We start from the raw sequence: 27,847 nt of genomic DNA, 5'->3' as shown, positions 1-27,847 counted from the left end.
GGGAAAAAGTTCCCGCAAGTGTGAGCCATTAGATTGTTTTGGGACATATACCTACATCTGAGGGTGCAAATAATACTTTAAGCAGATCAAATTACTTATTTACACCCCCCAAACACCCACTACAATTTATGGATTGCCAACAGATAAGATTTAGATGCCACAAGTTACACTGAATATAGGCAGTAATGCACTAACCTGGTTCTACACCAACGGCACAGCCCTCTGTACTGTGTCTCATTTCAGAGACCAATATAAAAGGAGGGAACAGACAAGATATTTATAAACCATTCTAATGCAAAAGCTAAAATAAAACCCACTCCAGAGTTCTTTAACATAAACAAAAAAGGAATAAAGAAAGCAGATAGTCCGACAGAAACTGAAGAAGCTGTAGCATACAGTAAACAGGGAAGCAGTAGACACAACAAATGTGTTCAAAACAAAAATTACAAATAAGACACCCTATTCTCTAAAATAACAATAAAAATGATACCAAGAAAGAGACTTCAGTCAAGCCTAGAAGCATTTTCATTGTTTTTCCCTAGATGTGAAATTTAGAATGGAAACAGTTGAGCATCCAGGACACACGACGCTCTGGAAACTTACTTCAGTTTTTCCTCCTCACTCAGAGTCTCCCACAGTGCTTCAATTTGTGCCGCTGCATCCTCCAAAGAAGTCTTGGGATTTTCTGCGAGGAACTGAGTGCGACGATCTTGAACAAACAAGGCCCTTGCTGCCATGGGCTTCTTGACTGCTCGGTTGCTAATTAAGTCATAGGCTGTAAGCTGTCCGGGTCTGTTATCTATTACGTTGGGTGTTTTGCTACAAGGACCATCACTGAGATTCTTCGGTTCAAGGGCTGGGTAACTATTGTCGCTAACTTTACACGCTAGACTTTTCTGTGGAACTAAAATTCTCACAGGTTCAATATTCTCTCCCATCGCATTCAACACGTTTCCCTTGCTCCAGTCGTCGGCACAGATTGCCAGAGATTTTTCGAGAAATGATTCTCCCCCACCTTCACCACGTTCTTCTGTCCCATTCCTGCCATTTTCTCCTTGGATATGGTCACCAGAGCCTGCGGAACTCTGGACAGGCTCTGAGGGGGAACTATCCATGGAGACACTTTGAAAAGGACTTCTTGTGTCCTTATTAATGTGAGGATGTTCACTACTAAAATGACCATCACAGTGGTTGCTTACATCTTTCTGTTGATTTAAATAATTAGCAGTGTTTTCTCTAGATTCATCATTTTGGAAGTGGACAGCCAAAGTTTCAGCATTTGGGTAATTATTTCCAGGTGACTTCATTGTATTCACGGGCACATCTGTTTCTGCTGTCTCACGAGCAGCCATGTTGGCTGTGGAAACGGCTGCTTTGTTATTTTCACAAGACTCTGTACTGGGCAGCGGTCCGTAACAGGTCACCATCAGATTTTCAAGAGCATTTAAAACAGCTTCCTACAAAATACAAATGAACAAATATTAGGGGCAACGCTGGGGTAAAAAAAGGACAATATCCAAAATAATAGCAAAGACATTAAAAAGTCAGTCTTTTTAACACGGGAGAAGTTACGATAGTGTACGTTTATAAACGGCTTAAATACATACAAAACCTTATTTGAAAAAGGTTACCTTATTCTGTAATAATACTTGACTTTTATCTGGGGTGAGATTTACATCCAGTTCAGCTGAAGGAACATCAATTTTCAGGAAGAAAATGGGATACGACCGAGTAGACTCCTTCAGGCACTTCAGATTATAATAACGTCGGATTAGCTGCAAACATGCGATGCATAAGAGAGAAAAGAAGAAATGCAACCAGCAACTTTAAATGCTCCTGAGGCATCCAGTGCATTGAGAAAGCAAGCAGCTGCGACTGCCGTGCCATGAGGCCCCGGCCCTGCACGGAGCACAGGCTGTCCTGAAATGTACATGCTCTGTGCTCTTGGCTTCACCAAGCCAGTGCCATGCAGATGGGAAGGCCTTAGTACAAACCACCCCAGCTACTATCTGGTTGTTTCCCTTCAGGATGTCATTTAACAGGCGTGGAGATGCATCTACCATGCAGCGCTCAGAGCCAACAGGGCCCAGTGGCCAGATCCCTACTTCAAGTGCACGAGCAAAGGAGTGTGTGAACAGATATCCTCAAACCACCTAACACTGGCCTCCTCACTCAGAATGGGGTGATAGTGTATTGTTGTTAGTTTGTGGAAAGTAATCGAAACCTAAGTAAAATACCAGCTCCACGAAAGGGATTTTGTTTGTTTTTCTTTTCCTTATTTAAATCAGGTTCTTAGAAGTGGTCTCTAACAATCTGACAAATGACAGAGTTAAGATTTTTAATTTCTGGGGCTAGAAAGAGGGTTCAGTGGTTAAGAGCACTGGCGGCCCTTTCAGAGGACCCAGGTTCAATCTCAGCAGCCACGTGGTTGCTCAGAACTAACTGTAATTCCAGTGCCAGGGGATCTGACGCCCTCTTCTGGCCTCTGTGAGCACCAGGCACATGCAGGGCAGATATCATACACATAAAAATAAAATTTAGAAAAAGAAAAAAATTAATTAAAAGATATTAGATTCCTGATGCAAGGAATATTTTTCTTTCTAAAAGTGATTACCTTCAGTATCTCTTTCTGGTGTACTGGTCGACTGTTAATAAAGATAAAACTTCTCTCCGGGCTGGAAAGACTTGTGGAAATGTGGTCTGCATCAAGTTTTGGGAAGAATCCATTTAGGTAAATCTGCAATGTGATACACAAGTCCAGAAGATGCAGTGTCAGCGATAATGTTCCAGAGGTCTGATCATGTACAACATGAGAAGGCATACAGAGTAACACGTGAGCTTTGTGACTTCAGGTCACACGCATGCTGACAGACATAACTCGAGAGTCAGTGCTAGGTAAACCCTGGAGCACACACAGTGAGTGCTCCCTGCTCTAACTCCTTCATCTCATGACTCCAGAATCAGCGCTGAGTAACCCTGGAGCACATACAGTGAGTGCTCCCTGCTCTAATTCCTTCATCTCATGACTCCAGAGTCAGCGCTGAGTAACCCTGGAGCACACACAGTGAGTGCTCCCTGCTCTAACTCCTTCATCTCATGACTCCAGAGTCAGCGCTGAGTAACCCTGGAGCACACACAGTGAGTGCTCCCTGCTCTAACTCCTTCATCTCATGACTGCAGAGTCAGTGCTGAGTAAATCCTGGAGCACACACAGTGAGTGCTCCCTGCTCTAATTCCTTCATCTCATGACTCCAGAGTCAGCGCTAGGTAAACACTGGAGCACACACAGTGAGTGCTCCCTGCTCTAACTCCTTTATCTCATGACTCCAGAGTCAGCGCTGAGTAACCCTGGAGCACTAACCAGTGCATTTCGTAACCCAGTTGTAAAAGAACTTTATGAATGGCCCGGGTTTCAGATTTTTAACTGACACAGAACGAGCACCCTTACCTTGTTTTAAAGTTTCCTTCCTCATACAGTGACACACACCCCCTTACTGGCTGTTTGTCTTTTTCTCTTCAACTATTATTCCCACAAAATGAAGCTGTTTGTTCTGAATACACACAAAGCTAACTGCACTGGGTGTTCACTGCTGTGTTTAAGGGAAACACCTTTTACACTGAATTAATCCCTGTAGGGCTGAATCCTGGCCGTGCCCTGTATGTCATCTTCACGATGAAAACGTCTGTGATGATTTATATACTATCGTTTTTCTAGCCTTCAAATATATCCAGAGAAGGAAAAATCTGAAGTGATGTGGAATATTAGTTTAAGATACGTTACATTCCTTTTTACTGTGGAACATTTGTTTAATGATGTGTTTCATTCTTTTATGCTGCATTTGTTTAACTCTGTGAAGCTGTGTTACTGTGCCTGCCTAAAACACCTGATTAGTCTAATAAAGAGCTGAGTGGTCAATAGCTAGGCAGGAGAGAGAAATAGGCGGGGCTGCCAGGCAGAGAAAATAAACAGGAGGAGAAACCTAGGCTCAAGGGAAGAAGAAGAGGACACTAGGGGCCGTCACCAGCCACACGGCTAGTCATGGAGTAAAAAGGAAAGATACACAGAATAAAAAAAGCTAAAAGTTCAGAAGCAAAATGAAGTTGAAAAGAAACAGGACAATTTAAGCTAGAAAAGCTAGCTGGAAAGAATCCAAGCTAAGGCAGGCATTCATAAACAAGAATACGTCTCCGTGTGTTTATTTGGGAGCTGGATCGCAGCGGACTCCCAAAGAGTAAAAACAGTTCAACTACGCTGAAGGGCACTAGGGAAAACTGACCAGGAAGAAAGTGTGATTTAAGGAACAGAAGGCAGAGAATGGTCCTGCTTCTACCTTGAGATAATCCACATGGCACAGAAAACTGTTAAGGATTCCATTCACTGTCCCCTTCCTCCCCTTTACATACATGGTGTGTACACACATGTGTGTAAATGTGCACACACTTTATACACATATGTATATTCTGACATATAACCTTATCTGAAAAAATTCAACCCAATGAGCAACTCTAATTCAGCTGAGGTTAAGGGAAGCAAACATGGGAGGAAGGTGCTATTTATAGTCAACAGTAACCATGGCGCCCCTTACCAACACAGCCTGTAGGCTGTCACCTATGCCGATGGCTACCCCTGCACTTGCAAGTAAGCGCTTAAGGAGATGCGGTACCAATTTTAGAACACTAAGTGCATTACTGTCACAGGGCCAATGTGTACCAGTTTGAAAAAATAAATTAATAAATCTGGATAATCCACTACAAGATGATACCACTTAATTAACTGTAAAACTTCACAGCATTTATAAATGGGTGTATAATTTACCAGGTAACATGAGCCTCTTCTTGAAGCTCTCGCTGGGCACCAGGAGAGTCTGGTTAGCCTCTGAAGGACTTACTGAGTATGCGGATTAAGACAAGACAAGGAGAGGAGAGGAGAAGGTCCCCCTCCCATGCCCTAAATAGGAAAAGAATAAAGAAAATGAAGTGTCATACAGAGCTGGCAGCTTCCTTCCTCACTGCTCTGGTTGCCAGTGTGTAACCACTGTTACTGTTGACATTGGGCTTTAAAAATGAAGATAATCTGGAAAACTAACAAAGCATGTTAAAGTTACATGAGAGTCCAGCAGCCACAGTGCGTGTACTGCTATACAGATTAAACAACAGACTGGTTCCTAGGAAAAGAACAGAAAACCCAGATCAGGTCCCTAAAAGCCCGCGCCTGACAGACGGTATGAGGCTGCACCTCCACCCATAAAGGAAAGCGGGAATCCATCCCTCAGCTGCTCCTCACGTGGACCCCTCTCTCCTCTCCTCCAGCCTCTTGGACAAAGTAGCATCTCCCGCCTGGCGCTGTGTGGCGCACCTTTAATCCAGCACTCCGAAGGCAAAGGTTTGAAGCCCACCCGATCTATACAGCAATATAATAATTTCCAGGCCAGATGGGGCTGTGCAGTGAGACCCTGCCTCAAATAACAACAAACACCCAAATAAACCGGCTTTTCTCCATTACTAATGCAAGCTTGCTGTACGCTTGGTTTTGACTCTGCAGGCCTGATATCTATGCCTGCTAATTTAAGAAAAAAAATCTACCAAATGAACTGCTGTCCAGCTGCCTCCTCTGGGGCACTTCACTTAGTCTGGTCTGCTGTGGCCTTCATCTTCATCCTAAGTTCCATATTTAGACCCCCTTTGCTCTACAGTTAATTTCCCCGAGTAACTGCACTCTCATCCCTGGCTTGAGCAGCACCCATTACTGACACTAAGACAGCAATGTTGCAGTTATTTCTTGCATCAAGTAGCTGTCAGAAAAATGAATTCACCACATTAAAACGTTGTGAGCATGTCATCTCTCTTTTACCCCGTTGTCCAGGTGGCATCTTCTGTATCCTTTACCATATTAGAGTCCACAGAGAGTCAGAAAAACCTGTTCTTCACCTCGAGTACAATAACGTAAGCCTGACGGATCTCCTAACCCTTTTCTGCTTTCCAGTAGTGCTTCATAATATCACACATACCTAAATAACACACATTTCTCATTGAGTCACTGAAACACTCTGTTCAAGGCAGCACAACAAGTTCGTGTGGAAATTTCCTCTCCTAAATGCAAACTACAGAGGAGTGATAAAAAAACCAAGGTTTAAAGTAATTTCAAAAGAACTAACATCATCAGTGGCAGACAAAGGTCAAGTTTTGTGTGCAGACTACAAACGGGAAGTGGGGGCGAAGGAACCAGTCCTATGTGTGTTAGGATCAGAAATAGGATGCCTCATTTGGAAATGAAAATCTAGCAGAGGACTGAAATCAGAATTTCCATTTGGAACAGGAAGCTCACATAACACCTCCCTGGAAGAAAACAAAATGACTTACATATTGTGACCACTGTCTGCAGTCACTTGCCAGGGTCACAGGGAAGAACAGAGTCAACACTAACACCAGGACAAGGCTGGGCCAAGCTGGAGCCTGGAGGCCTGAACTACTAATGCAGCGCCTGGCTTCAAAGGGGACTGGGGAAGAGGTAGGCGTTGCGCTAGAGGAAGGAACTGTAACAACAGAAATAAACTGTCATCCATGATCTTGCAAATTAAGGTTTCAAGTCATAAAAGAGCAGAAAATAAAATTATTTTTTTCTCAGAAAATAGAAATGATAGAACACTGTGGAAATGGCCCCAGAATTACATATTATAACACGGAATTTAAATTAAAAAATTAGCATCAAGTAAGTCAGAAAGTAAGCAAACATATAGAGCTATCAACAAAGTTTAGAAGAAACCAAAGATAAATTCCAAGTACTGAAAAAAATACATAGTCTGAGGACTAAAGATCCGGTGGTAGTGAGACATTCACTCGGCTTGGAGCAGAGCTAAAAATATCAGAGAGAAGACAGATGTCAAGAAGGACAACCTCAGGAGCTCCAACGATTTACACCGGAAGGCATCTCACAAGAGCTAGGAAGGCGGGAGCTCAGGCGGCACCATGACCTATAAGGAAGATTCTTCCCAGGACCAAACACACAAAAGAGACCCCTGAGATAGAAGAGGAAGAGATGTACTGACACTCTGTGTCCACGGTTCCCAATGCCAACACAAATGCCAATCCAGTCTACTGAAGGGAAACAGGGTGGGGCAAATTTTACACTCAAAGACAAGTAATGGGGAGCAGAACCAAGTGAGCGGTGATAGTCGGTAGTGGGTGGGGAAACAAAAATTATTATTATTATTTTTTTTTTACCAAGGATGAGAAAACACCCAAGGAGATTCCGATACTGAACATGTCTTCGAGTACACAAGGCAGAGTGTGGTGCGGTGACAGAGGCTGCTGGGACAAACACAACACCGAACGGCCACAGGAGAGCGATCTCTCCACAGCGAGCAGACAAGCTCTGTAACTGCTCTGCGTTTTCATTTCCGAGCCGCCCAGACCCGGATAACCACACAAAGACTGCATTATTTACAACAGAAATAATTAACTACGACACTGCTTGGCCAACAGCTCAGACGTATTCCTAGCTAGCTCTTCCATCTTAAATTAACCCATTTCTATGGTTTTATATTGGGCTCGTGGTTTATTACCTCACACTTTGCTTCTTGGGTGGCTACCTGGCATCTGTCTGACTCTGCCTTCTTTCTCCCTGCACTCAGTTGCGTTTTCCCCACCTAGCTATATCCTGTCCTGCCATAGGCCAAAGCAGCTTCTTTATTCATCACTGGTAATAAAACATGTTCACAGCATACAGAGGGGACTCCAACATCAATTCTCTAGTACTTGAACTAGAACATTATAAATACATGTATTAAACATTCTTCTATGCAAAAATAACCATGTGAAGATAAACAAAATTCCTGTCATCTATGAAAAATTACCAGGAATCTTTCTGTATATCTGTCTCCCAAACCAAGGGAAAACATCAAAACAAACAAACAAGCAAACACTAAAAATCAAATGAAAAAAAATCAAAACAAAAAATAGCAAAACCAGATCTGGCAATGTCTCGAAACAGTAAACTCGCAGTGACACCATCCAGTCACAGCTAAGGAAGGGCTACATAACTGCTTTCCACACTTGAGTGTGGCACCCAAGGACTTTGGAAAAACACATCAGTCAGGGCAAGATGGCAGGGCTCAGTCATCCACCACAGCAAGCCCCAGATACTCCATATAGCTGAAGCAAAAGAATATGGCCATAAAACCATCTTAAATGAATGATATGACCCTTAAAGAGAATTGAACAAATCCCTTAAAAAATTGAGGAAAACAAACAAAAAACTGTGGGAAATGAATAAATGCCTTAAAGAAAGGCAAGGAAAAAAAACAGTTGAGGGAAGCTGATGTGGGAAGTCCTTCTGTATATGTGTTATATACATATAAACTCTTTTGGCCAACGGCTTAGCAGAGTAAAGCCAGGTTGGAAATTCGATAGAGATATGTAGAGAGAGTAGGCAGAGACAAGCAGATGCCAGCCAGTTGCTGAGAAAACAAGACATGTAGAAAATGAGATAACGACACAGCCATGTGTTAATACATAGACCAACAAATATCAGTTCATTTGAGGTGTAAGAGCTAGCTAGAAATACACCTGAGCCATTGGCCAAACAGTGTTGTAATCAATAGAGTTTCTGTGTGATTATTCATGTCTGTGTCTGGGTGGCCAGGAAACGAAAGCACAGTCTCTGTTTATTTAAAGATGATATGGGATGTCCTTCTGAATGTGTTGCTTTTATTGGTTGATGAAAAAAGCTGTTTTAGTCAATAGCTTAGCTGAGTAAAGCCAGGTGGGAAATTCAAACAGAGATGCACAGAGAGAGTAGGCAGAGTTGAAGAGACACCGTGTAGCTGCCGGAGGAGAAAGATGCCAGAACATTACCAGTAATCCCCAGCCACACGGTGATATGTAGATTAATAGAAATTGGCTAATTTAAGATAGAAGAGCTGGCTAGGAACACACCTGAGCCATTCACCATACAGTGTTATAATTAATATAGTCTCTGTGTGATTACTTGGGTCTGGGAGGCTGGGAAATAAAGTGCAGTCTTCAGCCACAAGAAGCAAACAAAACGCTCAAGATCTGAAAATGGAAATTTTAGAAACATGGAAACACACGCTGAGGAATTCCGGGAATGGAAAATCTAGATAAGTGAACAGGAACTACAGATACAACCATCCCAAACAGAATACAAGAGATGGGAGAGAGAACAGTAACCCTGCCCTGGGAGCAGAGTCCGGTGGCAGAAGGCTTGCCACTGGTGAGGCCCTGGATTAGACCTAAAGACAAGGAAAAAAAAAATCAAACTACTTATGAAATACATTAAAGCCAGGCCTGACAGCCCAAGCCTGCAATCCCAGCTACTAAAGGATGGAAATTCAGGGCTACAGAGTTCAAACACATCCTGGACAACTTAGCAAGACATGACTGTAAAGTAAAAGCGGGGGAAGGGGGGGGAGAGGACTTGGAGTAAGGCTCAGTATAATAGTAACTATATCACATGTACCAGACTCTAGGTTCAATGCCCAGAACAATCTCTCTCTCTCTCTCTCTCTCTCTCTCTCTCTCTCTCACACACACACACACACACACACACACATGCGCGCGTGCACGCATACAATGCCCAGAACATCTCTCTCCCCACCCCCAACACACACCCAGAACAACCTCTCTCTCTCTCTCTCTCTCTCTCACACACACACACACACACACACACACACGCACGCGCGTGCACGCATACAATGCCCAGAACATCTCTCTCCCCACCCCCAACACACACCCAGAACAACCTCTCTCTCTCTCTCTCTCTCTCTCTCTCTCTCTCTCTCTCTCTCTCTCTCACACACACACACACACACACACACACAAGCACAGACACATATACACTTGTGTGTGCACACACGGAGCATCATCCAGCAGTCCGCAGAGCTGAAGACCAACAGAAGGCACACTGAGTGTGTATTCAGGACAAGAAGGAAATAAAGGAGAAGCAAGATCTATTCTTTACTCTGTACTGTAAAGGGAAGATTCTACATTGAAAATAAATTTTCAAAAAAACCAATGTAAATAAAAAGGAAACCAGGGCTGGGAAGGTTGGTGTCGCATTTTGTTGTTTGTCTTACAACCATCCCAGAAGGAAACCCTAACAACCTGACTGGGTGTGAGAATTACAAAAGGTCGTTTTGGTGCGTACCTGAGATTCTTCACAGTGGTGCTGAACAGCGTCAAAGTTGGCCACCACAGCAGTCCCCAGAACCGACATGAGAGCTGTCCTGTGATCCGGTACTCTACTCTTGTGCCAAATGACTGCCTAGGAACAAGCAAACATAGAAGTGTTTTGGTATAAATAAGATTTACTAAGCCTAAACATTTACAGTGTTTCCAGAGGTGGCATTTATCGTCACTGGTTTCCACTCAGAAGACACTCCTGAGCTAAGGTCTGAAAGAGAAAACCCTGGCGCTGTACTTTAACCTGTGTACGCAGAAATGCACAACTTGGTCAACCCTTCAGACTGTCCTCACAATGTCACAAGCTAACTCTTTCTCTAAACTTCAGAGTACATACTTCAAAATACATTTACAATTAAAATATGGCCCTTAGCAAGATCTTCCCCCAAGAACTGACGGCCAGGCTACAGGACTACTGCAAACAGTCAAACAGCTGGACAAATTGTAGGAGCAACGTGCACTCTAAAATGGCTTCTGCAGCTCCATTTAGTACACAAAGAACTTACAATTAACAGAACCTCGCGTGAATAAACATTGCATAGTGATCCACTTTACTAGTGTAACTGTAGACAGACCACGAGACAGTCAAGAGACTTGACAAAGGGGGCTATGCCCACTTACAGTTGAAAACCCTTGAGAAACTGCCAGTATAGAAAATAGTCAGCCATCCAACAAATATTCATCAGGTCCTTTATGTCCTAATGAAATATGCAAAGGATCTAAGAGCAATCATTATTAGCAACCCAGGGGCAAGAAAGGGGAGGGAGCAGAGGTGAGGAGCAGGGGTGAGGAGCAGGGGTGATCACAGGGGTGAGGAGCAGAGGTGAGGAGCAGGGGTGGGCACAGGGGTGAGGAGCAGGGGTGAGGAGCAGGGGTGATCACAGGGGTGAGGAGCAGGGGTAGGCACAGGTGTGAGGAGCAGGGGTGGGCACAGGGGTGAGGAGCAGGGGTGAGGAGCAGGGGTGGGCACAGAGGTGAGGAGCAGGGGTGGGCACAGGGGTGAGGAGCAGGGGTGGGCACAGAGGTGAGGAGCAGGGGTGGTCACAGGGGTGAGGAGCAGGGGTAGGCACAGCGGTGTGAAAGGTGGTGGCAGAAGAGCCACAGCAGAGTCTTTCCAAGCAAGCAGTTCTGTCTCTGTGGCAACAAAGACGTGATCACTGAATTCAATCTGGAGAGTTGTCACAGTTCGGAAGTGTAAGCAAGGCCAAACTAGCACTCTGCCTGGTGGTCAATAACTGAGGCAGAAGGCAGACATCTCCTCTGTGATGTGACTCCGACTGTGATGGCAACTGACAGGCAGTACTGGAGGCAGAATGAGGACATACGGGCCAGGAGGAGGTTGATGGCGTACACCAGCAAGTTCACCGGTGTGGAGGCCTGAGGTATGTCTAAGTTGTGTGTGTGTGTGTACGTGTGTGTGTGTGTGTGTGTGTGTGTGTGTGCGCGCGCGCATGCACACAGAGCACATTTTACATGATATTGATCGCTACTTGAAAAGTAGAAACATTAAATTAAATTAAATATTTAAGAATTGTGGGAAAGGTCTAACACAAAGCTTGAAAGATACGTAAGACGGAATTGCTGCAAGGCGCCAAGCTGAGATCATCTTTTCATTGTCTATGTTGTTCAGAAAAGTAGAACCAGTACCAGAAACAAAAGTTTTTAATAAACCAGGCTGCTTAAACCACATAAATAAATTTTGCTTCTCAACCCAATGTAGAACTTTGACAACTCAATAACTTGTACACTCTTTGGGAACTTCATGGCTGTTTTTGAAAACTGTAAAAACTGGGGGGAGGGGTCTATTATGCACAAGGCAGGGGAAAAGAGAGACATGGATAAGGACAAGACAGGAAGAGAAAGAGAAACAGAAGAGGAGAGAGAACAAAAACTTGCACTAAAGCAAATCAGTCAGGAGTCATTAGCAATGACCAGGACCTATGCGGTCAAGAGCAGGTCTTCCTGGCACCATGTGCTGTTAGGACAGGATGGATGTAATGGGCTCTGCTGGAATCTCAGAAAGAAATCATAGAAAACATCACCTTTCACAATAGCCACAAATAACATAAAATATCTTGGGGTAACCCTAACCAAAGAAGTGAAAGACCTGTTCAAAAAGAACTTCAAGTCTTTGAAGAAAGAAACTGAAGAAGATACCAGAAAATGGAAAGATCTCCCATAGCTCTTATAGGTAGGATCAACATAATAAAAATAGCAATCCTACCAAAAGCAATCTATAGAATCAACACAGTCTCCATCAAAATCCCAACACAATTCTTCACAGACCTTGAAAGAACAATACTCAACTTCATATGGAAAAACAAAAAACCCAGGATAGCCTAAACAATCCTGTATAATATGAAACTTCTGGAGGTAAAAATCATCCCTGACATCAAGCTCTATTATAGAGCTTCAGTAATGAAAATACCTTGGTATTGGCACAGAAACAGACAGGTTGACCGATGGAAACAAATGAAAGACCCAGATATTAATCCACACACCTACGAATACCCGATTTTTGACAAAAATGCTAAAATTATACAATGGGAAAAAGAAAGTATCTTCAACAAATGGTGCCAGCATAACTGGATATCAACATGTAGAAGAATGCAATGCATCCATATCTATCACCATGCACAAAACTCAAGTCCAGATGGATCAAAGACCTCAACATCAATCTGACCACACTGAACCTGATAGAAGAGGAAATGGCAAGTAGCCTTCAATGCATGGGCACAGGAGACCACTTCCTAAATCTAATACCAGTAGCACCGACACTGAGAGCAACAATAAATAAATGGGACCTCCTTAAACTGACAAGCTTCTGTAAAGCAAAGGACACAGACAGTAAGGCAAAAAGGCAGACTACTGAATAGGAAAAGATATTCACCAACCCCACATCAGACAGAGGACTGATCTCCAAAATATATAAAGAACTCAAGAAATGAGACAACAAAATATGAAATAATCCAATTAAAAAATGGAGTACAGATCTAAACATAGAATTCTCAACAGAAGAATATCAAATGACTGGAAGACACTTAAGGAAATATTTAACATCAGCGAAAAGCAAATCAAAGCAACTCTGAGATACCATCTTACACCTGTCAGAATAGCTAAGATCAAAAACACCATAAAGTTTATGTTGTAGAGGATGTGGAGTCAGGGGAACACTCCTCCATTGTTGGTGGGAATGCAAACTTGTACAGTCACTCTGGAAATCAGTATGGTGGTTTCTTCAAAAACTGGGAATCAAGCTACCTCAGGACTCAGCAATACCATACCACTCTTGGGCATATACCCAAAGGATGCTGAACCATACTATAAGGACATTTGTTCAACTAAGCTCATAGCAGCATTATTTATATTAGCCAGAACCTGGAAACAAACTAGATGCCCCTCAACTGAAGAATGGATAAAGAAAATGTGGTACATTTACACAATGGAGTACTACACAGCAGTAAAAAAACGACATCTTGAAATTTGCATGCAAATGGATGGAACTAGAGAAAAAAATCCTAAGTGAGGTAACCCAGACCCAGAAAGATGAGCATGGTATGCACCCACTCATAGGTGAATACTAGTTGTAAAGCAAAGGATAAGCAGTCTATAGTCCACAAACCAAGAGATGCTAAGTGACAAGGAGAATCCTAAGAGAAACATACACAGATCCCCTTGGGAAGGTAAAATAGATGAGATCTCCTGAGAAAATTGGAAGTGCTGGGGGAGGGCAGAGAAGGGAAGACGGAAGGGGAGGAGGGGAAAATGCGAGGGAGGAGGAGAAGATGAGGGAACAGGATGGTTGAGATGGGGGAAGGACAGAGACAGAGAACAAGGAAAGAGTTATCTTGATTGAGGAGCCATTATGGGTGGGGGAGCAAGAAACCTGGCACTAAAGAAATTCCCAGGAATCCACAAGGATGACCCCAGCTAAGACCCTAAGCAAGAGTGGAGAGGGAGCCTGAACTGGCCTTGCCCTGTAGTCAGATGACTATCTTAGATGTCACCATAGACCCTTCATCCAGCAACTGATGGAAGCAGATACAGAGAACCGGGGCGGAGCACTGGCAGAGCTCCCAGAGTCCAGTCGAAGAGGGGGAGTGAGAATATGAACAACAAGGTCAAGACCGTGATGGGGACACCCACTGAAACAGCTGACCTGAGCTAACGGGAGCTCACCAGCTCTGGCCTGACAGGGAAGGAACCAGCATAGGAACAAACTAGACCCTCTGAATGTGGGGCAGACTGTGTGGGGTCACTGACAGTGAGACCAGGATTTATCCCTAATGCTTGCTCTAGCTTTTTAGAACCCATTCTCTCTGGAGGGAGACCTTGCTTAACCTAGATATAGTGGGGGAAGGCCTTGATCCTGCCTCAAAGCAATGTGCTAGACTAAGCCTTACCCTCTCTGAGGAGTAGATGGGGGATGGGGGGTAGGAGAGGGAAGGTGGAGAGAGCAAGAAGGAGGGAGGAGGTGGGAAGTAGATTTGGCATGTAAAATGAGAAAAGAGATTTAAAAAAAATTAAAAAAGAACAAAACATGACCACATGGGAACATTTTACAAAAATTATTTAGTGAGAGCAGAAATTAGAATTAAAGTGACTTAAAGGAAAACCAACCAACGCTGTTATAGTATTTATCAGAGATTGTCAGCTTTGACAGAGCACATGAGAAAGGAATAAAGTTCATTCACAAAATGTCCCTAATCTCCGGGAACTGCGGCTTCTGCTGTACTGGTCATGGTGTGGTCGCTTTCCATCCTTGAAAATACAGTGGAGCACGAGCCCGGAAAACGACGGTTACAAATGCTGCCTTCTGGTTTGCCCATTTATTCAATTACTTATTCATTTGAAAGGCAATTCCCTTGTAAGCTATGGACTTAACACTGGGAGAGAAGAGAGCCCGCAGAGTGAGAGGAGGAGACCGCAGCGCGGCAAGCTAAAGGACGTGGAGGAGATGTCATGTGACTACACTCTAAGCCCCCCAGCTCTGGTGGGGGAAGCTGGGATGTCAGGGCACACCATCAGAACAGGTTTGTCGGCAGGCAGGAGGGAAAGATGCACTCCTGTTCAGTGTTGAGTCCCTGATACTGAGAGCGGCTCTGGGTTCCACGTACGGTCTGTTAAGGAAGCGATTTCAACTTATCGGTCACGACACTTTTGCAGGTTGAAAGACCCTTTCACAAGGGTCGCCTGAGACCACCAGAAAACATAGATATTTATAATTCATTAGGATAGCAGATTACAGCTATAAAGTAGCAACGGAAACATTTTATGCTTGGGGCCACCACGTGAGGAGCTGTACTAAAGGGTCGCAGCGTTAGGAGCCGGGACCACTGCACTAAGGATATCTGTTTACGTTTTCTAGGGAAACCTGATAGAGTACATTAGCTTTGTTCTCGTTGGTTATCAGCACGGGTTGCCCCACTCTGCACCTGCTGGTGATTACAGACTTTCTCTGCTACCTGAGGAAATCTGAAGTATTCTTTGCTTTCTTCAAATAGAACAGCTTTATTGTGACATAATTTATTACATAGCGTGCGTACAGACCTGCAGCATTTGCACCACAGTGTTAGAAAATTGTTTCACTCCAAACAGGAATGTCACATTCAGTGACAGGGTCTTCCTGCTCATTTATCTATACCCACTACTCTCTTAATAAAGTTGCTCTTGTCTTGAATGTCATACAAACAGGATCACACATCTGTCATCTCTGATGAAGATCTAGCACGACATGCTGACACTTCTTAAATGGTATACAACCTATCCTTTTCCAGTGGCGAAGAAATGTTCATGACATGACCTGATGCATTCTTTCATAAATTTATGTGTCTGGGGGCTGGTTCTACTTTGGAGCATCATGTATGACGCTGTTCTAAACACTGATACTTTCATGTGGACACGTTTTTACCCTGGATAAGTACCTAAGGCGTAAGTGCTGGGTCATGTGGTTCCTTTGCCCTGAGGGCTGACGTCTTAGGGTTTCTACTGCTCTGAAGAGACACTGTGACCACAGCAGCTCATAAGAGGAATACATGCAATTGGGGCTGGCCTACAGGCTCAGAAGTTCAGTTCATTATCTTTCCGGCAGGACACATGACGGCACACAGGCAGGCATGGTGCTGGGGAAGAAGCCAAGTGTTCCACATCTGCATCAGCAGGCAGCAGGAAGAGAGAGAGAGACACTGGGCCTGGCTTGGGCTTCTGAAACCCACTGACACACTTCCTCCAACAATGTAACAACAAGGCCCCCTCTCCCAAGCCTACGGAGCCACTCTCATCTAAACCACCACGGCTGACTAGCATATAACCTCCATGTGCGTTAAGTCTCTAAAAAGACAAAGAAATGCAGGCTGCTGCTGTTACGAGCACTGGGTTTATACTGGCCACTGTGGTGAGTTAGGGGACAATATAAGATTCCGGACCGTCTGCAACCGTCTGCGTGGGACTGAAATGCTAACACCAAAAGTTCCTGATAACCGAGAATCGACGCACAGTGAAACTTTAGTCACAGGAAGGCATTGCCTCTCCGGCCCTGGCAAAGGGGAACTGACTTCTTTCTGTCTCTCCCCTCCTCCCCTGCTCCATACTCCCCACTCCTTTTTTCTGCCGAGATCAAACCCAAGGGACTGGACACATGCCAAGGCAGTGCTGAGTTAGGTCCCCACTGTCACACACATTTAAAATTGGAAAGGGAACATTTCAGTTACCTGCACTTGAAATGTTACTTACTTTTCTTCTTACTTCTTACTTCACTCACCATGAAGCTTGTGAGTGCCAAACGTGGCTTATATTAGAGAGCCACCTCGTGTAGAAATCTTAGCAGCTGATGAAGGCCAAGGTCCCCGCCTCAGTGCTGGATTTACTGGCCAGTATATAAAATGACTTTAGGGAGTGGGTTCTAGAAAATCTGGGGAACACTAGAACAAAAAATGTGATTGTCTTTTTTCTAAATCATGATGGGAACGGTGTTGGGAACCGGGGGACGCAAAGTCGCAGGCAATGTTTGTGGACTCCTGTGTCCCATCCAGGGGGTCAGTTCTGGGGCGCTGCCCAAGCTTAGGTTCATTTGGCCTGGCAATGAACAGTGCAAGCATCTGCTGATGGGCAAAACCCCACTCCTGCCCGGGGCCATATTTGTTCCCAGACAGAATTTACTATTAAAGAGCTAACCAAATAACTGCAATAAAAATTGAGAACCCAGAAGAAACTGAAAATTTACTATATTTAAAAAAAAAACCCTTACTTCTAGGTCACCCACACAAAGAGATAATCTTTTTACTTCCTCAAGTCATCTGTATATCTTGCCCTTAGGCTGAAAGCTTACCATATGCTAAAAATACACAGGCAGCTCCATATGTTTCCTATCTAGGTCACACAAAGCTAGAGCATCGGGGCGTGCCAAGTGAGGATCTGATCTGGCCAGGATGATGACAGTGCAGAAGCACCCATCAAGAATATATTATTACACACGCAGCGTCTGAAGACCGCTCAGTTAGGCAGAGATGGCTTGTCCCCATCCCACTTCACTGCCGTCCACGACTCGAAGAGAAGGAAGTTACAAGAGCATTTAAAGGGTGAGCTTCGATAGTCAAGGCAGGCTGTGTAAGAAAAGTGCACAATTAACTCAGAAACGGTACTGCTAATACCCCCTGACCACAGGCATGCTTTTCAGACGCTAGTTGTATGAGATGAAATTGCTATGTTTAAGGAACCAGTCTTTATTGTACTTTCAGTGTGCGTGCGTGCGTGTGTGCGTGCGTGCGTGTGTGCGTGCGTGCATGCGTGCGATGTAGGTGCCCACTGAGGGCAGAGACACTCATTCCCTGGAGCTACGGTGATAAGCTTTCGTGGGCTGCCCAACGTGGGTGCTAGGAACCGAAGCCAGGTCTTCCACAAGAGCAACAAATGCTCCTGGCTACCGAGATTTCTCTCCATCCCTAGAAATACAGATGTTGAGAATTTCAAACTGTGGGCATGTCTAATGCCACAATAGAAGTGTTTTCTAAGATGACAAGGAAAACGAGGGAAGTTTCTGATAGGCCCACAGTTCACATAATTTGCTGCCTTTAATATTAAAACTACTAAATATTTGAGGGTTTTTTTTTTCCTACAAGACAAAAGACAAAAAAGAATAGCTAGAAATTTGTCTCAAGGTATAAAAGACATCTCTTTACATAGAAAATGGGGAGGGCTATTCAGACTTTTAAAAATTCATATAACTGCTCAGGACTTCTAAACAAAGACTGATGTAATGACATAAGCAGATGGGAGAGAAACATTTCATCACAGTTTACAGTCTCTCTCCTCTTCTCACAGCGCTCAGACAGGCTCCGACCCACTCTACGGCCTGAGCTACAGCCTTGGCTGTGAATTTGTTTCTTCTATTTACTGACTGTATGAACTCAGAATAAGGAAGTTTTCCTATATTTACTAGCTCAAAGCTTCACGTCAATTTAAGTCAATGCTAAATTATTCAACAAGAAGCAGATGAAAAACTTGCTAACTTGAAATACACAAAAGAGGTGAAAAAAAAGAAACCAATATGTTTCACGATTTTGGAGGTGATTTTATAATCTAGAGGTCTATGACACTGTTGTGGAATATTATTTTAAGATGTGTTGCATCTGTTTATGCTGTGGAACATTTGTTTAATAATGCAAAGACATGTTACAATCCTTCATGCTGCATTTGCTTAACTCTGCAAAGCTGTATCACTCTGCCTGTCTAAAACATTTGATTGGTCTAATAAAGAGATGAATGGCCAATGGCAAGGCAGGAGAAAGGATAGGCGGGGTGGTAGGCAGAGAGAATAAAAGGAAAGAGAATTCTGGGGAAAAAAGATGAAAGAGTGAGAAAAGAGGGGTCACTCACTCAGTCACCCAGCCAAACGCGGAATAAGAAGGAAAGAAAGGTAGATGCAAACAGAGAAAGGTGAAAGCCCAGAGGCAAAAGGTAGTCGGGATAATTTAGGAAAAGCTGACAGGAAACAAGACGAGCTAAGACCGAGCATTTATACATAGTAATAAGTCTCTGTGTGCATTTACTTGTGGTCCAGGATGGTGGGACCCTAAAAGAGTAACAACACAATCAACAACAGGGCACAAATGTCATATTAAAATCTGTAGCAATTTTTGTTTCCAAGACCAAGAAGGCAGAGACGCAGTTGGCCTCGATGCTGTGGTGACGGCGCTCCATAGCAGCTCACCAAGAGCTACGCAATGCTTCGGGACTAGGAGACTGTGCAAACACTAGATGCCAGGTTTTCAATAACTGGTTTCATGAAGCTGACGGAAGCCCTAAAGTCAGTAAGCATATGTTGCCACCCCCAAGCAGGACAAACCGGAAGTCCTTTCGTGCTCTGTCTTGGCATCTGCATTTCCCAATGCTTTCCATAGAAACCCCTGCAGACCCGCCTCCCTGACTAGTCCTTGGATCTTGAGAACCCGAGGCAACTGCAACTTAACTCCTGTCTCTAGTTTCACATAAAGCGATACTGTAGATCAAGCTGCTATTGCGTTATGATTATATTTGATTACTTTGGGAGTTTCCTTCTTACCTCTTACCGTGTCTCCCTGTAAATGAAACAGCAAGTGAACACCCAGCAGTGTGGTTCTTTACTAATTTTGTTTGTTTTCTCATCAAGTGGCAAACTAATAAATAAAATATAGCTAGCCTACACTTATTCTCTTCACTCTGCCTAGCTAATAAAACCCACTATTGGTGTGCTAACAATCTGACTTTAAAAGTACTATTTCTGGGACTAACCTGACATTAAAAAGTTCCTTAAAGAATAAAATTAAACCTGTATCTATCACTTTTTACAAAAACTAACTCCACAGGGATCAAAGACATAAACAAGAAACCTGAAACACTGAATCTGCTAGAAGAAAACACAAGCAATTCGCTACATTGTAATACTCTACATGATAAAGGTGCGGGGATGGAGTATCTGAATATGGCACCATTCACCCAGGAACCCAGGCCAAGAGCTGACAAGAAGGACTAAATGCTTCTGTGTGGCTAGAGTAACAGTCAGTTCAGTGACGAGGGAGCACACAGAAAGGGAGAGTACCTGTGCCAGTTGTACAGAGGATTGTTCTCCAGGGAACTACAAAAAAAGAAAATACAGTCAGAGCAAGCAGATGCTCACCCATTCAAATTATAGGTGTGTGAGCTAAACAGTGTTCTCAAAAGAATGTAAGTGGTTAAGAAGTATCTCCAAAGTGTTCACTGGCCCAAATAACTATGGAGATGCAAATCCAAACACCACTGAGATTTCCTCTTACCCATGTCAGTATGGCAAAGATCCACCAACAGCTGACGAGGAATGCTACAGAGAAAGCAGAGAGAAAGAAGCCCTTTCGCTCTTTTCTGGCCGCACTGCAAACTGGTCCAGATACTCTGAAAACCAGTGTGGAAACCCTCGGAACGCTAACGTAAAACTACCCTGTGATCCGACTACACTATTCCACGGTACAGTCCCAAGGACTCACCTTCCTGCTCTACTCACAACACACAGGAAATGGAAACAACCTAAACGTCTTTCAGCTGATGAATGTAGAAGGGAAATTTGGTACATATACACTTTGAAATGTACTACTCTATAAAGAAAATGAAATTTACAGGCAAATGGACGGAACTATAAAATATTATATCGACTGAGGTAAGCCAGACCCAGAAAGACAAACATCTTATGCCCTCTCTCATCTGCAGTTCCTAGCTCCAAATCTTAAGATTCAAATACACAATCCAGAGAAATTGCAGGAATCAGGACCTAAGTAAAATGGGACTGCGGCAGGTGTGGTGGTGGTGGGCAATAGAGGAGGAGAACAGGGTACAAATGAGTTTGCGGGAGAAACGGGAAGCATGGCGGTGTGATGATGGTTCATTTGTATTTAAATGAATAAAGCCTGCCTAAAGATCAGAGAATAAAACAGTCCCACTGGTCAGCCTCACAGACCAGGCAGTGGTGACACACACCTTTTATCCCAGTAGCCACACTAGTTTGACAAAGAAATTGGGTGGTAGTGGTGCAGGCCTTTAACCAGACCTAGAGGGGAATATAAGACAGGAGGAGACAGCTCCCACAGTCTCTCAGTCTAGGATTCCGGGAGGCAGCTTCGCCATTTCAGACTGAGGTAGAGGCCAGAGCCAGTGCCTGGCTGTTTTGCTTTTCTGATCTTCAGGTTGAACCCCAATATCTGTCTCTGAGTTTTCATTAATCATGCTAAATGGCAGAGGGCTTAATTGGAGAGGAGAGAGGAATATAAATCCATAAGAAGCAGGGATGAGGGTAAAATAACAGTAATGATGTCTGAAAAAGTCACAAGGGATCATATTCTTATCTATCTACCTAAACTTACATAATCTGTAAGTGTCTCTGTCTCTCTGCCTCTCTGTCTCCCTGTCTCTCTGTCTCTCTCTCTCTGTCTCTCTCTGTCTCTGTCTCTCTCTCTCTCTCTCTCTCTCTCTGTGTGTGTGTGTGTGTGTGTGTGTAAACTTTTAATAAAATTTTTCCATCTGGGCTAACAATGTCCTCCACAAAACCAAGACTACCTAACAAAACCCTCAACTCCAGGCATGAGAAGACCCGTTCTGAACATTGGTCCAGGTTGCTCAGGACAGTCTAAAAACACAGGCTATTGTTGTTGCCCTTGGCTACTTCCCAGAGTTTGGATAGGAGCTCAAAGAATCCCAGCTTACTTCCTCTCTGAGAAGTAGCTTTCATGGTCCTAGGAGACACCATGCAAGCACCCAAATGAGCAAAGTAACTAACAGTCCTAGCACTCACAAAAGCAACGCGCAGCACCAAGGGCGCAGTAGGGGCACGCCAGCTTGGCAGCAGCCAACTGCTCTCAACTGGACTCAGGGCCTACTCAGCAAGAGGAAAACCATGCTGGTACTGGAAACTTAGCTGACCACACCCACACATTAGGAAAAGTCTCACCCCTCATCAAAGAAATCTTTCCTAGCAGAAGGACTAAGTCCATTACAGAAAACCACAGTGGGTCAAAACACAGAGAATCGGTGACCTCGTGGTGCCCAAGCCCACCCAAGACCTCTACAACAGCTGTAGCTAAGACTCGGGGTGTAACAGGGGAGGAAAGACTGTACGATCCTGAGGAACAGGAAGTTTACAGTAAGGCTGCATCAGCTTTCCCTCTGACATCAGCATGCTCAGGTCTTGTTCAGGCAGGCATCTGGATGAGAATTCATGGGTAGCTTCTCTGACGTGTCTGGATGTAGCCTTACTGTGAACTTCCTGTTCCTCCGGCTCTTACAGCCTCTGCTCCCCTGTTACCCCCGAGTCTTAGCTCCGGGTGTTACAGATGTATCTGAAAAGAAACACGGATGGCCAAGAGCATTTTGAAATGAGTCCAACATCTTTAGCCATCAGGGAATTGAAATTTATAGCTACCGTGAGATTTTATCTTACAACAGTCAGAGCGTATAACATCAAGAAATTCTGTCAAGTATGTGGGGCAGGAAAACCCCTCTGGCTGTTGGTGGGAGAGAAAAGTAAGTAGTCACCATGGAAACAGAAGAGCCTAGGGATTAAAAATGGATCGACCGCAGGATCCAGCTTGACACCCGACTACAGAAATGTCTGCAGACCTTGCTTACTGCTGTGCTACTCACAAGGTAAGAGACGGAACTAGCCCAAGTCTGGTGCGGGAGAATTATCTGTATTCTGTCAATCATGTATTTTAATAAAACACTGATTGGCCAGGCAGGAAGTATAGGCGGGAAAACCAGACAGGAAGTGGAGGTGATGCAATGAGAACAGGAGAATTCTGGGAAGCAGGAAGCTTCCTCTGCCAGTTCTGCCCAGACCACCGGAGAGGAAAGATATAAGCTGCCCCGCTGGAAAAGGTACTGAGCCATGTGCTAACGTAGATAAGGATAATGGGGTAACATAAGTTATAAGAGCTAATAAGTAGCCTGACCTAATGGGCCAATCAGTTTATAATCTTATGGAGTCCTGTGTGTGATTTTCTTTGTTGCTTGCCAGCTGTGGGGTACTGGGTGGGACAGAAACCCCAAGCAAGCTGGCCCTCATGCTACATAAGTCTCTATCCACTTACAAGTGGATAAGGAAAATGTGCTCCATATATAAAATTTTATTCTGCTATAAGGAAAAATTTTCAAGAAAATTATTGGAAATCATTACTCAAAGTGAAACATCCCAGACTTATATAATTGGTTTCATATACAGGTCCCAGATTTAAATTCTTTTCGTTCTTTAAAAATGTCTATGGCTGTTTTGCTTGCATTTATGTTTCTTTAGTTCATGTGTTTGCAGTGCCTGTGGGTGTCAGATACCCAGGAACTAGAGCTACAGAGAGTTTTAAGCCACCAAGTGTGCTTTGGGAGTGGAACCTGGGTCCTCTCAGTGCTATTAAGTACGGAGCCATCTCTCCTGCCCTGGACCCTAGATTTTAATTTTCATATATATGATTATACAAATATGTGGGGCATATAGGTCTTCAGAGAGGGCTGGAGAAGAGGGAAGTGGAGGGGATTAAAGTGCACATGACCTGAAAGCTGACAGGGAGGAGGGAGGGAGAAGGAGGATAGGGAAGTAAGGAGGGAAGGGGAAGAAAGGGATCATCAAAAGCAATGAGTGTGTCATAATCTTTTCTTCTTATTTTAGTGTTTGGGGGGAGAGGGAGGAAAGCCAGAGGAAGAAAAGAGGGAGGGAAGGAGGGAGGGAGGGAGGGAGGATGAGAATGAGAATGTATTCCTGTAGGATTCAAGTTGGTTCTCTTTGCCACCCAGAGACAGAACTCAGGCTTGGTGGGTAAGTACTGAGATATCTCACCAGACATGTATACTAATAAACAAAATTACGAAACGTTTTATTCTAGGAGACTAAAACTGCCCTGAAGGTTATGTTAAGAGAGGTCAGATGTACTCATCTCCCGTGACTTCTCCAAGATTTATAAAAAGAGATACTATTACCATTTTCACATGTAAGTTCAATAAATCAAGTATCCTCAAATCTTTTATGTTCATCATTTTTCGCACATGCTAATTCTTCCTACTAGGAGGTATGAGGCACATTCAGGTTTCCAGGCCCCATGCTGCTAACCTGGCACAGACCTTAGCGCCTGTGATTCTGTATCCACTCCTGACTGGTACAAACACCCAAGTCCTTCCTGCAGGCTCCTGCTGGACTAATCGTCAACGGCACCACACCAGGGCACTTTCTGCTGAAAAGGTTTTAAGGAGTCTGTATCAGCTGCTTCTCTACGGCTGCAATAAAACCCCATGGCAAAGGAGCCCTTCTATAGCTACAGGCGGTGAAGGTGGTGATGGTGAGTGAAGGCACTCCAGTGGGTACCTGGAGCAGCGGCCAAGTGCTCACACTGGATCTCACGCAGAGGGCACAGACACTCAATATGGCACAGAATCCTTTACAACCCCAAAGTCTACATACAGTGACATACTTCCTCCTCATGCTCCCCAAACCACCATCAACTTGGACAAAGTATTAAAATACCTGAGACTTAGGGGGACAGCTAGTTCAAACCACCACAATTATGTTATGATCTCAAAATAAAGAGAAAAAGCTGATAAGAATAAACAAGACACCTTTGCAACAGCAAAAGGAAAAAAGCAAAAAAAGAAAAGACATTTAAAAATTATCCTATCATTAAAGGCTCTTCATGATCTAGTCTCAAAGCATCTTTCTCATTTTTCTGGATTTGCCTTTCTGTTTCCTCATACAAAGTACCCAATGGTCTACATGGACTTAAGCCACGATCTTTAAATATGCTCTCTACTTTCTATCTGGATGTTACTTTTTGCATTTTAAAAAATTATGTGTAATTTATGTATGCATGTGTATTTACATGGGATAGGTACATGTGCATACAGGTATCTGCAGAAGCCAAGGGTTCGGATCCCCTTGGACCTAGAGAAACAGGTGCTTGTGAGCTCCCCTATATGGATGCTGGGAACCAACCTGGGTCCTCTGGAAGAGCAGTGTATCTCCCTAGGCCCCCAAATCTTTTCTCTTCATCCTCTGCCTTACCCAACATGATCCTGATGCATTTATTTTTATCACTTGATTGCACTGTGAAAGAAAGCCCTGCATGATCAGGTCAAGGATGAAGTTACGTCATAGCCTCTGTGCTTATGAAAGACCCCAAAGACAATAAATGAAGATGAACACAACCGTAGTACCACGATGGTGCTAAGTTAGGGAGAAGAATGTTATTGGCAATGATGTGGAAGAGAGAGAATGGCTAACAATTTAAGGCTCTAAAGACAGCCACTGCCCTGATACACGAAGCAGATGTTCTATGGAAAGAAAACTACAAATTGGCAACACTGACTTAGAAATGAGACTGTAGAGTTGGGAAATGAAACAAAGGAAGGAGAAAGAAAAATGTCGGCAATAAAATGGGGGTTAGATACTCTGTAATAGGCCAGCAAGCTCTAAGGGACAAATCAAATCACTGACTATTTGACTCTGGAAGCCAAGCTTCATTATCTAAGGCTGTTTCTGTACAACATCAGAAGAATTCTGCAGAGGTCAGAGAAACCTATGGCCTTTAAGAGCTAACATAATATGGCTTCTTGACTTTATTTATTCGTTCATTTATTTTTACAAGGACAGTTTATTGACCTCTCTGATACTATGACAGGGCAAGACAGTGCAGAGGTTCTTCCGTCATGTATTTCTTGCGAGGCCATTTTAAGTTGAGCTAGAATTTGATCTCCTTGATGGAGAATCCCATGGAAAATACCCAGCTCTATTCTAGGAACCCAAGTCAAGAAGCCCCAGCTAATTTTGCCTGCTTTTGCAAACCTCCCTGTGCAGCTGCTGAGGAAGATACCAGGATGTGATTTTTGCCTTTAAAAACCCCTTAAACTATCAGTACTACATTTGGGTTCTGAAAACTTGTGTCGTCCCAGACAGCTGGAATACTTTCAGTTGGCTGTGAACTGTGTCTGAGTGGCCATCTCTGGGGGGTTTCATACAACATTCTGGAAGCCCTAGAAACTGGACCCTGACACTTAGGGGACTTGGGGCTCCCAGGACTCGGGAAGAGTACACTGGCTGAGAGACTCCTAGTAGACATGTACCCTGAGATATTTCAGGTCCTGGGAAAATTTCCTTTGACTGACAACTGCTGAGCACTCAGGAGATATTTGACACTGCTACCTCCCAAATTAAAATCATCTTAACATCTTTGGAGGAAACTCTGGTCTTTAGGAAGCACCATGCAGTGAGGACGTAAGAAAGGAAGACGGGTGTGACCTTAGCTTCCATGTCCAGGATCCATGTGAGAAGTTACCAGTCTTCCCCAGTCTGCTCAGGTATATGGATGTGCAGTGGCCGGTTGTTTACCTTTATTATGTCTCTCTTATGGCCGAGCCCCCAGCATCTGTTGTGTCTCTCGTGTTTCTGTCAGTTCTTAGTTAGAGAAAGAGATACATATGGAGAGGGCCATCACTGCCCCTATAAGACTCATGATTTCTGGCAGGCTCTCCGCTCTTTGGTACCTTCCCCCAACCTGCTGCATGTGTCGCTGGTGGCCAGCTCCTCCTGATGGTGGGAGCCACCGGTTTCACAAGATACTTGACCCAGTCATAGCTGAATGGCTGGCAAATGTAAGGGCCATACCTGTCATCACCCTGCTGTAAAAGAAGCTGACAAATTAAACTTTGGGGAACAAACTGTTCCTGACAGCCCCACACTCGCTTGGAGGACCCAATACCAAGAGCTGCTTCTGGATCAACCCTGCCATTTCCACAAGTCACCAATGATCAGCCCTGCCAGTTTCCTGCCAGACATCAATGGCATGGGTCCCCTGCATGACTGTTTGGAGATGACCCAGTCTAGCAGGCCTGATCTGACTGATGTCTCTGTGGTAACACCAGATGAGGCATTGTTCAGATGAGAGCAGTTTTGCCCAAAAGGGGATCCAAGATAAGGCTATCTGTGCAGGAAACCTCGGCTCAATGAGCTGAGCTTTTAGCTTTGAACCAAACACTCCGCTGGGGGAGAGACAAGGTTATCACCATATATTATACACTGATATGCTTTCCCCATGGCCCATGTCCACAGGACTCTACATAGGGAAAGAGGATTGCTTTACCAAGAAAAGAAATCTTAGCCCTATTAGAAACTGTTTACCCATGAGGGTAGCCATTGTCCACTGTGGAGGACACCAAAAACAGAAGTCCCCAGAAGGTAAAGGCAACAGAATGGCTGCCTTGGCCACACAGACAGTGAACCCAGAACCAGTGGGACCTTGCCAAGTCTTGGTAGCTCTAACAGAACTCTGCTTACTAGACTGTCTGAAACACGCCGTGGGCAAGATCGACTGGGAGAACAAGAATTGGGCACACAGGATAGGCAAGGATGGTGGATGCTGTTGTATGTCTGGGAAGGCGACTGGTTAGAGATCTCCACCAAACCCCAGTCCTAGGGACCACAGAAACTGACGAGCTTCTCAGACCCAGCTACTATGTTTCCTATTTGCAAAGCCTGATTAAAGGGAGCACATTCAGATGAGCCTCCTGTGCTCAGACAATCCCTAAACGGGGAAGGAAGACCTCCCCACCCACCCCACCAGCCACAAGGGATTTGGGCTCAAGTAAATGGGCCTGGGGAACACTGGAAAGTGTT

The 27,847-nt window shown here is 44.2% G+C and overlaps 1 protein-coding gene across 1 annotated transcript in view; it reads right to left on the bottom strand.

Annotated features, from left to right (window-relative positions):
- Pms1 (PMS1 homolog 1, mismatch repair system component) overlaps positions 1-27,847 on the bottom strand; it is an 84,352-nt gene that overhangs the window by 15,280 nt on the left and 41,225 nt on the right. Inside the window, exons 6-9 of the mRNA XM_048456019.3 lie at positions 10,166-10,282; positions 2,615-2,737; positions 1,632-1,775; positions 604-1,457 (exon numbers count right to left, since the gene is read on the bottom strand). Coding sequence (XP_048311976.3) covers positions 604-1,457; positions 1,632-1,775; positions 2,615-2,737; positions 10,166-10,282 — 1,238 coding nt within the window. The remainder of the gene's footprint in view (positions 1-603; positions 1,458-1,631; positions 1,776-2,614; positions 2,738-10,165; positions 10,283-27,847) is intronic.

Source organism: Myodes glareolus, chromosome 27 (assembly GCF_982192425.1).
Source record: "Myodes glareolus chromosome 27, mMyoGla1.1, whole genome shotgun sequence".
In the NCBI taxonomy this organism is placed as follows: domain Eukaryota; kingdom Metazoa; phylum Chordata; class Mammalia; order Rodentia; family Cricetidae; genus Myodes; species Myodes glareolus.
This window is presented reverse-complemented; position numbering and strand designations above follow the sequence as displayed.